At 38.4% G+C, this 12,816-nt stretch overlaps 2 protein-coding genes and 1 long non-coding RNA gene across 5 annotated transcripts; 2 read left to right on the forward strand and 1 right to left on the reverse strand.

The window, feature by feature from the left end:
* The first annotated feature begins 33 nt into the window (after positions 1–33).
* Positions 34–1,120, forward strand: LOC141046274 (uncharacterized). The gene is made up of 2 exons (XM_073539190.2): positions 34–173; positions 354–1,120. Exons 1-2 carry the CDS (start codon positions 34–36, stop codon positions 553–555), a joined length of 342 nt encoding a protein of 113 aa, XP_073395291.1. The 3' UTR covers positions 556–1,120.
* Positions 1,121–1,128: 8 nt separating this feature from the next.
* Positions 1,129–3,412, reverse strand: LOC141046275 (uncharacterized). The gene is made up of 3 exons (XR_016506681.1): positions 2,870–3,412; positions 2,447–2,531; positions 1,129–2,163 (listed from the first exon to the last, which is right to left on the reverse strand). It is a non-coding gene; the product is annotated as an uncharacterized LOC141046275 (long non-coding RNA).
* A 3,204-nt stretch (positions 3,413–6,616) lies between these two features.
* On the forward strand, positions 6,617–10,145 carry LOC112292870 (CBS domain-containing protein CBSX5). Of its 3 annotated transcripts, none has more exons than XM_024541788.3 (4): positions 6,617–6,838; positions 7,698–8,139; positions 8,255–8,427; positions 8,751–10,145. In XM_024541788.3, the coding sequence occupies exons 2-4, from the start codon at positions 7,864–7,866 to the stop codon at positions 9,757–9,759; spliced, it is 1,458 nt and encodes a 485-aa protein (XP_024397556.1). In that variant the 5' UTR covers positions 6,617–6,838; positions 7,698–7,863; the 3' UTR covers positions 9,760–10,145. The 3 variants fall into 3 exon arrangements, with proteins under 3 accessions (XP_024397556.1, XP_024397558.1, XP_024397557.1); XM_024541790.3 differs by having other exon boundaries at positions 6,618–6,838; positions 7,836–8,139; XM_024541789.3 differs by lacking the exon at positions 6,617–6,838 and adding an exon at positions 6,873–7,018.
* Positions 10,146–12,816: the final 2,671 nt, after the last annotated feature.

Genomic DNA, 12,816 nt, shown 5'->3' on the forward strand with positions numbered 1-12,816 from the left:
ATACACAAGTACAAGCTGGACTCTTTTACTAAAATGGGTGCACCTGGGCCGTTGTTGGCTGGGCAGTACCTCACTACAACTTGCATTCTCCCACCAACCTCAATTTGGAGTGGGGTCAAAAGAGAAAATCGCATTTTTCTACGAGAAGGTTTTCCGCGAGTGAAGATCACCTGGTACGGATTCCAAAATCTGTCCCCATATGCACTCTCCTGTCGTGAAGGATCCTGTACTGCACCTCATAAAAAGGCCGTGTTCAAAGCTCGGTCATTCAAGCTTGGCATCTTCAGTGATCAACTCTCACGCTCCAAATCTGCATTACTCCAAGGTTCTTGTGTCGTATGGGGGTGGGACAGGATGACCCCGACTGCCATCAAATCCACCCATTTGCCCTATTCCACATCAACCAGTCGAGAGCACACAAGACAATTGTCAGGCGCAAACTCGACAGCTCGCAGAGAGTTGGAGCTATCCAGGCCGAGTACAATTCAATCACGGACCAAAAACAGAAATCCAATGAGCTTTCCAGGACTGGTAGTAGTGCAATACCGTGGATGAGTCATCCCCGGCACACCCCAAAAACCGAAATCCATTGCCACATCACCTTAAGGAAGAATGAGGATTCAACATTCCATTGGTCAGTTTATGATTCAAAACAAGGACCAAGGACTTCGTATATGGAGATGGAGGGGCGGTGGTCCAGAACCTGTTGACACAAAGCAATCGAACAGCTAGCATGCCATGATCGTGCATGCATTCAAACATCCATATAGAGTTCCTTTTCATTTTTTCTTTCATTTTTTTATTATGTATAATTAGTACAGTACCACACGGTCGTTCAGCCTATCAGGAGGAGTGGCCAGAAATAGCAGTTTGATGAATAGCAGGTTATTCTATGAATGAAAGGATGGTACTGTGTCGTTAACCACTGTAAAGTTCAATTCTCTCCTGAATGGGCAAACAAAAGGAAGAAAAGAACATAAGAAAAGGAATGAGCAACTCAAGAGATATCATCAGCGAAACCAATTTCGTTCCTGCTTGGTGATGTAAACAAGCTACTTTTTCCCATGCCAGTGTTATTATTTGATAGGAAGTATTCCAATGTGCACGACGATTTTTTGTTAGAAATAATTCCCTTTTGAAACAAAAAAGAAAGAAAAAGTAGAATCTGGATCTTTAATGTTTGGTAAATGTGTTTGGTGGCTTTGACGTTACAAATGCAAAGACTACGTAATGATTTGTAGAACTACATTCAAAAACTAAGAAGTAAAAGTAAAAAATGGATATAATTCAGATGCTGAAAATATAAAGTCTAGGATAAACTTTGCATGTCATCACATTCTAATAATCATAGAGAGATGAAAAACGGATATTGATATTCTGAAATGTTAGATCCATACAAGATGCTGTCAAATCAGCTTTCTTAAACCGTTCATTGTTATCTCAACCAGAGTTTTCGGTAAGGCCCCAGAAATCATGGTGTTTAAAAAGATGTCAAACTTTCCGAAATAGCACTCAGATAAGCATCCAGTTGGAATATATATATATATATATAACATTAATATTTATTTTCCAACTGGATAAATTTATATATTATATATATATATGTCATGAATAAATAGAAAAAGGACACATGGTTGTTACCTTTGGGAAGACAACTGATAAAAGACAAGCTCTTACCTAACAAAGCAAAAAATAAAATAAAACCTTTTGCATATTTCATTCAAGAGGTGTGGAGTGGGTGGTAGATGAATGCTTGAAAAAGAAAAGAAAAAACCTCAGATGTTGAGATGATGTGAGAGATTAAAAGAGTTAGGCTGTACTATGAAACAATCTATCCATATGGACTTTTGAAAGAGGTTAAATGTTTCAGATGTAGAGGTTGATTGTTTAAATAAATGCTTTAAGACCTCACCTTATGAAACAAAACCCAATCCTGTGCAATACTGCACATAGAACAATAATGTGAATTCAGTTGAATCTGTGAAGATTCTAGATAGAAAACACACAGAAAATATTTTTATATATATATATAAAAGAAGACCAAGAAGAAGAACCTATAACTTGGTCATTTTTAAAAAGCCATACACATCCCATGAATGAACTTCATCTCTCATCAACTTCCTTGTCATGAGGTTTGTTTGTTGCAACTTGAAGTCTTTCCATCTTGTTAAGGAAACTCTTGAAGAAGAATTAGAAGAGTGATTTATTTCTATATATATATATATATATATGTGTGTGTGTGTGTGTGTGTGTGAATAATACTATGGTTTGAGTTGTTTATACTGTGCAAGAGACCATGTGCAAAACTTGTGCCTAGCTGACATTCAGTACGTTAACTCATGTGTCTGAAGAGCATTCTAGAAACCCAACAGAAACAAATTTCTCTCAACATGTCTATAACATAATTTTGTTTTTTTTTTTTGTTAACGGTTTGGTTGGTACCCACTTTCTTTCTAGACAGGCTTTAGTTGGCAGGAGGAATGGGTCCACGTGGATGTGTACTGGAAGGATGAGGAGATGGGACTGGGTGGCTGTGCATGCCAAGTCAGCATGTGCCACTTGTCAAACAGAAGTGTAGCAGACAAATTACAAAAAACAAATAAATAGAACTCTATCATGACATTCGACATGGAATTCCTGACATGGAGATTTATTTGATACAACATAATTAGGTCTTCACACATTTCAAATCTTTGTTTTTTTTTTAAGAGGCTCCAAAAATTCAAACCATGTATTATTATTATTATTATTATTATTTTCTATTGTTGATAAAAAATATACTCATATTCCATTTTATTATTATTATTATTATTTTCTGTTTTCTACTTTTTAAATGATGTCTGACATTATTATGCACATCAGAAATTACCTTCTTTTTTCTTTTCTTCTTCTGAAAACTGATGTCAGGGAAATTCAAAATTCAAAATAAACCATGCAGTAAGAGTCACAATTTTCATGAGATTTGTTTGTATTGAAAATTTATATTTTGTAAGAAGCAAATAATAAATATTACTCATCAATACTGTGAGTTTAAGCTTTGTATTACTCTTTTTCTATTATGTTTCATCATCAACTCTAATATAATGCAAACACTATTAGAAATTGACTGTCCCTGGAGCGACATCTTTATGAAGGTATATTAACACTTTATTCTACTCACAAAGCATTATTGTTTATCAATTACAAACAACAAATAGATGAACTGTTCAAAACCATCATGAATAGCATGTTTGTCATGCTGAAAAAAAAAAAAAAAAAAAAAAAAAAAAATCCTTCATGATAGGCTTTACAGGTTTTTCAGTGCTTTAAACTCTATGCAAAATAAACTATACACACATATTCATACACATGTAAACAGTAAGCTTGTCTGTATACAACCTATATCATAAAGTCATATGATAAAACCAATACCTAAAAGTGTAAGAAAAAAAAAATAAAAAAAAATAAAAAAATAATTAATTAGTCCCTTGACCAAACCTTGCTTTGAGTAAAAATAAAACAATATTAATAACAAAATTAACCATCTCATGGTTTTGGGAAAAAAAGAAAAAGGAAAAGACAACATGGAAGTTGAAGCTACACAATTCAAAATAAAATTTGTCTTTAACCTTGATATGTAGTATAAATTTGAAATTAAGACAATAATTTAGGATTTTTGTTTTAGATTTTAGATTTTATATATGCATAAATGATAGAAAATATTATTTTATCAAATCATTTTCTAACTTTCATAGACAATAATTTTCAATTATAAATTTCATTTTAAAAAATTCTTACTCAAAGGTCATTATTTGTGGTTACTAAGATTTTAAAGATTCAATCAATCTCCACATTTAGGTATTTATTTTCTTATTTAAATCTTAATTTTGGTAATAGCAATGAGTTTCTTATGAAATCTCCAAAAAGAATAGAAATAATTCAAAGAGATACCTCTTTCAATAATTGTGAGGTTATTCTTTTATGTATATATGTATATACACACATTTGTGGGTTTATCATGAAGTTTTTATGATCTGAATTATTATAAAATGAATTTAAATCTTTTCTTTTCAACTTACACTAGGTTATTTAGTAATGAAAGTGATATATATATATATATATATATATATATATATATAAATATATACATATGTGTGTGTATACAGATCCATACACGCATTTACATATAAATTCAAAAACTACAGTAAACTGCAACACAAAGTCATTTTTTCTGTTTTATCAAAATATTCATTCAATCAAAAAATTAGTTTTGAATCTTCAAAAAAATTAAATAAAATATCACATATTTAATTAAATAGGTAGAAGAAATTTCTAAAGGTAAAAGCTGCATATTATAATGAAACTATTATTAAAGATTGATTTATTGAAATAGACACTTATGATCTATCATATGTGACATCATATATATATATATATGTATATATATACCATTACACAAAAGTACCTTGACTCAATTGTGAATCCACAATTTTACTGGCTGGTCTGAAGTCAAGTAACTGCAAGTCCCAAAAGACATGAGACACAAGGACATGAGAAGCAGCAACAACAAACACTGCACTTATGGGTTGTGGGTCCCAATGGAGATAGTTTCTTTCATGGGTATGTAGAGCCATTGCATGAGTTGGAATGGGCTCCATGCTGCCCCTCTTGGATTAGGAAGGATTCACAAAGGTATACCCAAAGACCAACATGTGTACATGTATATGTATGAAACATTATATCTTTTGCTGGAAGTATTCACACTCGGGTTCATAGATAGCTCACCCATGGTGGGTTGAGAGTGAGCCTTTCAGACCTTATTCATGTTCCCAATGATTGTTAGCTTATCTTTGTGTAAAGGGTATTAAAATGTTGTTTTTGTATCCACTGTTCAAAAAAACCATATATCTACACATGATGTTTTGAATGTTTATCATTACAGTTAAAACTTCAAACTTTACATATTTGCAATGGTGTGTGTATATATATATATATATATATATATCTTATTGCAATGGTATAATTATAAAAATACATATATGTATATTTATATTTACAACAGAAAATATAATTATCCTAATAAAAAACATGTAAACATCAGTAAGATGTCTGTGTTACAAACCAAACATTTATATAATTTTAAAACTCACATGACACCATTCCCCATTTTGTTGTCATTATATAAACACATTTGTGTGTGTGTATATATATATATATATATATATATATATACATGTTTGTATTCTGCAAGAAAGAAAATGTAATACACCAATATTTAACAATGTTTAAAATTAAGCAAGTAGGGAGATTTAATTGAGTGAAAATAACAAACAGTGAACTGAGAAAACCAAAGACACCAAACAAAATAAATCAACATAAGTGGAGAAATTAGGTCAAAATTATGTCACTGATGCAACATGACCCTAAAACCACCAAAAGAGGGCAACCCATTGCACCAAAAGCGTTGACATTTCAAATTGCCACAACAAAATAGCAGCTAAGCTTGACAGATTCTAGCAAAGGAATGGATTCCTCCTTGACCCAAATCTCAATAAAAATATGAATCTCAATTGGGAACACCCCAAGTCAACATAGGTCTTCAGCTTGCGTACATATTTGGGGGCACAAAGTGTGGCACTAATGCCAAGACAATCCCATCATTACCACCCTTCCTAAGACCAACATGTGCAACACATATACACACATACACTCCTGTATTCTCTCTCTTTCACTTTCTCAGATCTTCTATTCTCCCACCCCTATTCTTCCCATCCTTCTCTCTGCCCCCACATCCCAGTCCACACTCCACACCCTCCTCCTCAAAGGCCACCACCACCACCACCTCCACAGGCTTGGAACCTCTCAAAAAGTGAGAACTAAAACACACCCATTCAAACCCTAAAACAGCCACCTTTACCCCAAATGTAGGCTTGAGGGGGGGAGCAGCATCCAAGACCAGGTTGGGGCATCATCTCCTTGGACATGTTCAAGGGAGAACCCTGTGCCTGTGTGAAGCATCCAGACAAATAATTTTAAAAAAAGAAAAAGAAAGAAAGAGAAGAAAAGAAAAGAAAAAGGAGCATGCGCGGCATCAGAAAGTTGGGAAAAAATAGAAGAAAAGAAGAGAATGATCATCGGTGGGCGAATTCGGCAAAGGGAGGGGGAGCAAGGATTTCGGGGGGGGGGGGGGGAGCAAGGAAGAGAGGAGGCGCGATCAAAACCGAACCCAACAAGGGTGGAAGGCAGGCAGGCGGGCGGTATCTGTGTCCGCAGCGGGAAGGAGAATCGAGCAGCCGCGTGGCGAGTGTGTCAGAAAAAGCAACACCAGAGATGGAAGCAATGCGAGCAATCCAATGTGGTAGTGAGGGAGGGAGGGAGGGAGGGATGCTTTGCGGAGGAGCAATCCAGCTGGGAAGGTCGGCGTGAGCAAAGGCAGGCCAGCAAAGCCAAGCAGCCAGCGAAGAGGGTGGTGTGTTGGCAGCTCGCAACACGAACCCAGCGAAACACGAGCGCCACGAAGCGAAGTGGGGCCACAAGGCCGGCCAAGCGTAACCCAGCTAAACCAAGCCCAAGACCACGGGGCCACACTGCCCTATAAGCAGAGAAGTCCCGGAACGGGACCGACCGCACCTCAGTTTTGGCTGTGCCACAGTTTCACCAGTTGGCAGGCCGCCCCATCATCTGCTCCTGCTTCTGCATCTTCTGCTTCTTCTAATTCTTCCACACTATCCGCCCCGCCCCCATCACCCTCTGGTCCCCCCACCCCCTACACCCTCTGCTCCCACCTCTACCTCGCTCTAATGCTCACCGTATCTCTCTCTTTTTCTCTCTTTCTTCTCTGGCTGTGATTCCCTCGGAGGTACGTGTTCTCATTGCCGCTGTTCTGGTTTTTCCTCGTCCATTTCAGCAATTTCTATATTGGTTGGGGTGGTAGTTGCCTGGATGCGTCCCCACCCCCTTTTTCATCGTTTCTCTTCTATGAGATGTTTGTGGCGGCATTGAGTGAGCGTTTCATGTGGTGCTGTGTGCACTAGATTGGGTGGGTGCAGTTGTTGGAGAGAGAGGAGGTTTTTGTTTGTGTACTTGGATGTGGTTGACTTCGAGCGAGAGTTGTTGAGGTTTCGTGAGTTTTTGGAGTCATTCTTATTATCATTCGATCCTTGTTGTTTTTTTTTGTTTTGTTTGTTTCTTTGTGTATTTTTAGGTTTCATTGGTTTTTTGGTTGAGAATGTCCGAGGAAGGTAGTTGGTGTGGCTGGTAGATTGGGAAGGTATTGTTGCTGCTTTTCAAATTTGGTTTAGATTCGGTTGGATCGATTGCGTAGTAGTGCCGGCGTGAAGGTACGGAGGATGTTGCAGAGCATGATCATGCGAGTGACCTCAGAAGTTCTTGGAATCTGCATCATTCGAGCTATCCCAGAGAATTCTGTCCGTGCTATAAGAATATTCTTGGATTCTAGTAGATTTCTCCAGTAATAGTGGAGCAGCGTTCTGCTGTAGAGCCAGACTCTCGGGAAATGTGCTATAATGAGAACCGATGAAAGATGTCCGTCAGTTCTCGAGTTAGACGTGGATGCCGCAAGTGGAATGCCTCACTTTCTGCTGTGAGATCCTTTAATAATCTCGATCTGTGAGGTTTGGGCCCAGTTTGTATGGTTCGGTGCAATCCCTGCATTTGAAGGCTCACCTCGATCTTCTTATTTCGTTTTTGTTGCGCAGTGTAGAGCACTAGCAGCGTGACCTTTTTTAAACAAATGCAGCACTGGATTCTGAAATAATCTGTAGAGTGACGGAGATTTATCTGGGATTGGGGAGGCTAGAAGCGCTCATTCAGCGCGTTGAATCCATTTCTCACAGGTGAAGCGGAAATAGTGGTTTGAGTTGTATGGCCGGTTTCCTGCATGCTCGGCTTGCTGGCGACCTTGCTGTGGGCAAGCCTCCACTGCACAAGTACCGCAAGGACCTCTCAGTGGGAGAGGCCTTGAGAGCTCTCAAGAACAGCCATGACCCGGAGCTGAGCATTTGGGACGAGTTTTGCCCCTTGACAGAGAAACCTATCAAAGAAGCTGCTTCCCTACCTCGGGGTGCTGCAACGGAGATTGTTGGCCATGTTACGTCTAATCAGACCCTGGGCAATGGGCACAGTTGTAATGGCTCACAGGTACCTACAATGATTCACAGTTATCGGATGATTTTTTGTGGATTTTTTTAGAATACTGCATTGCTTCTTCATATCTGGCTCTGCATGGCGATAGGTCTGAATCCCTCTCGTGCAGGGCTTGAAAGGAAGCTTGTGGCGATGTGTGGGAAAGCTGGGTATGGTGGACATCATCTGCTTTCTAGCTCGTGATGAAAGCTTGGCGGATCAAGGTGCTGCCCTTCGAACTCCAGTCTCAGCCATTGTTCCGGATAGTGCGTGCAGTGTCCAGCATGTGGACTCCAAGAGCAAGTTTGTGCCCAAATCCTCTATCTTTTTATCTTATTTTATTTTATTTTAGAGTTTCTTTGGATCATTGAATTCTCCGGTATGTTGTGCTGTGTGCATCTTTATCTTGGCACATTGTTGAAGTTAGAGTTAGGACAATCGACAGTTCTGCTTTTCTGTCGATTTTGCATTTTGAGCCCCATACTAGGACAGAAGAGCTTGTTCACACTCGTGTAGCTAAGCTAATCCTTCAAATAATCTTTTTATTCTCTAGTATTGTATGATTATGTTGGGAGCCAGCTGGCGTTGGACTCTCTGGACATTTCTCACTGTTTGTGTTTTTGCAGGTTGTTTGACGCCTTGGCCCACGTATTCGATGGTGTACAACACCTCGTCGTGTCTATTGATCCGTCCGTCTTGAACCGGTTGGCTCGCTACAACAGCATGCCAAAGCCCAAGAGAGTAGTCCCTCAGACATTTCTAAACGCAAAGCAGGGGAAATCTTTGGGCTCTCACCTATCTCTTTCCCCCAAAATTCCACCCCATGTAGGCCAAGAGTATTGTTGGCTAACGCCAGAGGATATCCTCCAGTTTCTATTAAGTTGCATCGGCTTATTCTCGCCTCTCCCCATGATGACCATCCAGCAACTCGGGATCATCAATATGGCTGTACTGTCTGTGAAATCAACCGCTGATGCAATCACTGCATTACCTTTGATACAACAAGCCGCTAGGGAGATGACGGCCGTGGCTGTTGTCGAAGCGGACGGGGAAAACGAGGAGGATCTTAAGCTTGTTGGCGAAATCTCACCCTTCACCATGAAGAGCTGTGACGAAAAGGCAGCTTTAGCTCTCTCGACCCTCTCTGTGCGAGACTTTCTGGCTTTCTCTCGGGATTGTGAATGCCCTCCCAATTCCCTGGTTCAGCTTGTCGAGTCCAGGATATGCGAGAAACTGGAGCATTTACAAGCCACTGAATCTCTTTTGTCAGATCCTGACAGCCCGGTTTCGTTCCCTTCCTCTCCCTCAAATAGTATCTCATCTGTTGGCCCGCTCGCTACAATTTACAGCATTGACAGCGGTGAGGAGTCGTCTTCTTCAGATGAGGACTGCATTGGACAGTCTCCCACCGGTCCATTTGGCTCCTTGCACAGCCCTTCTTATTCTTATTCCAAAGGGAGATTGGCTCCCAATATGTGTCGGCCATGGAGCTCTCTGGTTGCAGTGATGGCTCAGGCTCTCACCCACCGGGTGGGTTACATCTGGGTGACTGACGATGATAAAAACTTGATTGGAATTGTGACATACTTGGACATAATTCAATGTATCCTTGGCCACCTGTACTCGTGGGATTGAAACCTGCCGATTTGTTTGTTTCATGTAGTGAGTTAGCATCGTGATGAGTAGATTGTCAAGTGCAGACTTGGACTTCACAGTGGCTAGCTGCGTAGCCACTGTTAACCTGCCTGGAGTTGACAGCTTCAGTAATGAATATTACATCAATTTTGCTGGAGAGTAATGGTAGTGTAGCGCAGGCTAGTGCAACCCTGCGCATGCGGAACCCCCTTGGCACCCCCATGTACAATACTGTAACCGAGTTTAAATTGATACTTAGAAGGTTCTCGCAACCACCTTTCACAGAGCTTCGATGGTAGCATTTGGCTCTGTGGATACACATTTCTGTACCCACTTGTATATGCACCCATAACGGGTAGTTTATAATACAACAGACCTTTTGGTAATGGTGTCCTTGCTACAGAATAGGTTACAGTTACTCTCTTCACGGTTATATTCGGAGTTAGCTACTCTCCATTACATCTTCTAGAGTTGTAATTTGCACATGTATCCAGGTGCGTCTGCTTTGACTCAGGTCACCTTTGCAGCTTTAGTTTGCAATAATGCAATTACAAAGTCATAGTTTTTATCCACAAAACTGGTCTTCACTTCAAAACGATCTTGAGAACCTCTATCAGTTCCACAATCTCTCCCATCCAACACGTGATACTTGTCCTGTGCCCACTTTTAGCACAGTTTGCAGTGGTCCTGTGAGTGCATCTCCACCGTGCCCCACTAAACAGGCGCGCCCATTGGGCTTTGATTGAATGGGGCCCATAAAACTGCACACTATTCTTGTCCTGGGTGCAGTCCACACGGTACATACCCTATGGCCGGTGGTGACCGCCATGTGGTGTATAGTATATGGTTCAATTTATTTACTGATAACTATTGTTAAAATTAAGAAAGTCAATTATAGAGTGGAATTTGGGGAGACTTGAGCAGAGCTTAGAAGAATGGTGTTGTCTTACAATTCACTCCAGAAAAAGGTGAAGTAAGCCTTTTTTAGTAGAGGCAATTTTACCTGAGCGGTGATTGAGAGAACAATCTTAAAGCAGACAACACTGGAATTTCTTGATGCTGAAACTAAACCATTTGAATAATATTACTGAGGACAAAGTGGAACTCACCTCATAGTTCATGCTCAGAAAAGCAGATGGTGGCTTTGTCCCTTGTACTACCCACTTCATACTTATTAAGCAATTTTGTTTAGTACCAGTGGAAACTCGTGTAGTTGGGCATGGAAATGGTGCATTAGCTTTTAAGGAGCAGTCTCTTCCAAACTATGAGGCTTTGGAAAGCCCTCCATTCATTTGCTTTCATGTTCTCAACCTTCCTCACATTCCCTTGTTCACAACCAATGAAAAGGCTTCATTGTCTCTTGGTCTTATACCCAAGTTGTTATATATTATAGATTATATATATATATATATATATATAGTTATGTTTCTCTCTACCTATATGGAAAACCTCTTTAGAAACATTTGTAGTAGTGAGGCATCTCTTATATAAAGCAGCTCAAAAGGGATAAACCAAGAGGATAAACAAGAGGAAACAAAAACCATCTCTAATTGGCTACATATCTCATTGTTTTCATCAAAAGTAAAGCAAAAGTGAAACAATAACTTAACTTTCGATCAAATATAGATTAAAATCTATATGTTATTGTTGCAGATTGCTGAGAGTAGCAGTGCAAAATCACTAGGCATGGAGCTTGGAAGTTCTCAAGCACAATTTTCAATAAATATTTTTCATAAAATATTTTTTGTGGCCAACAACACAAGTTTCTACTAGTATTAAATGGATTAGCTCTCATTTTAAAGTTTTCCCTTTAAAAAGAGTTGGTTTGGTCGAGGTTAACCAGACATGTTAAGTGGGTATTATGATAAGTGGGGGGGTGTTTCAGGCTCTTTGCAAATCTCCATGCCCTTGACATGAGCCACAAAAAATGGTCCCCACAAAACTAAACTGGTGAGCCCTAGAATTTTAGTGTGGACCATCAAGCCAGTTGTGTAGATTGCAAGTACACTTTACTGTGTGTGAATGTACTACTGTTCCAGTCCTTCATTGACTGAAGTTTAATATTCTGTGCAAATTTTACTGTAGTGTACTGCTCGTGCAAAGACTTTATTTTAACCTTTTTTCTGCAAAAAGTGATGATAGGAGGTAGTATATTCATGATAAAACTTGACCTCATAGTTAATTGGTGTTTTTAGGGTGTGTTTGGGTGCATAAATGACAGTTAGAATCAAGTGCATGTGAAATATGAACCCAAACCCAAACAGGTTCCAACATGAAGAATTTCAACTTTTGTTTTTGTTTTGTTTTGTTTGCCAGTTTCTACACTTTGTGTTTTGTGTCTTTTTCATCTGGTGATGGATTTCGTGCTTGATTCACAGAAATTATATTTTGAAATAAATTTAAAAATTGGGGTTTTAATATTTAATTAGAGGTTTCAATCTAAAGCTATAAATCCATTGAAATTATCCCTAACTGATCATTATGCAAAGCTCATTTACATGTGACTTCTAAAATACATCTGCAATTACCTTTTAACTTTAATTTTTAAAATCAAATATAACCTATATATATATATATATATATATATATATTCTATTTGTAACTTACTCATATGTACCAAATTTTTTCATTTTTTTATTTTTTTTTTGGGTTTTCAAATTATTAAAAAACACATGTATTTACAATTTTGTTTATGTATATTTAAATTTATTGGAATACTATATGAATTTAAATGTTAAACAATGGTCAAAACTTTAGGTTTAATTTTATTAAAAACTATTATCCTGCTACAAGAACCAGACACTTCAGATTTCTTCCAGCTTAAAGACTTTATACAGAGACTTGCACGTCTTTGTACTGCTTAAATATGTCATAATGTGCTTATTCCAAAAGAATTGATTTCAACATAACCATAAATTAGTAGTAGCCGCATCCATGAAATTTTATGAGAAATTTTACTTAATCTAGTGATATATATAGAAGAGCCTAGCCTCAAAGGCATCAATCAAATAATTTAATTCAACCACTTTTTATTGTAACGAAATTGTGCTCATTATT

Source organism: Physcomitrium patens, chromosome 15, assembly GCF_059467195.1.
Source record: "Physcomitrium patens ecotype Gransden chromosome 15, ASM5946719v1, whole genome shotgun sequence".
Taxonomy (NCBI): Eukaryota; Viridiplantae; Streptophyta; class Bryopsida; order Funariales; family Funariaceae; genus Physcomitrium; species Physcomitrium patens.

Excerpts from the sequence above, each read along its gene's own strand:
- LOC141046274 (XM_073539190.2), top strand. The coding sequence starts at position 34 with ATGGGTGCACCTGGGCCGTTGTTGGCTGGGCAGTACCTCACTACAACT. Across the intron at positions 174-353 it reads CCGCGAGTGAAGATCACCTG|GATGACCCCGACTGCCATCA; the intron begins GTACGGATTCCA and ends GGGGTGGGACAG.
- LOC112292870 (XM_024541788.3), top strand. The coding sequence starts at position 7,864 with ATGGCCGGTTTCCTGCATGCTCGGCTTGCTGGCGACCTTGCTGTGGGC. Across the intron at positions 8,140-8,254 it reads ACAGTTGTAATGGCTCACAG|GGCTTGAAAGGAAGCTTGTG; the intron begins GTACCTACAATG and ends CCTCTCGTGCAG. Across the intron at positions 8,428-8,750 it reads CATGTGGACTCCAAGAGCAA|GTTGTTTGACGCCTTGGCCC; the intron begins GTTTGTGCCCAA and ends GTGTTTTTGCAG.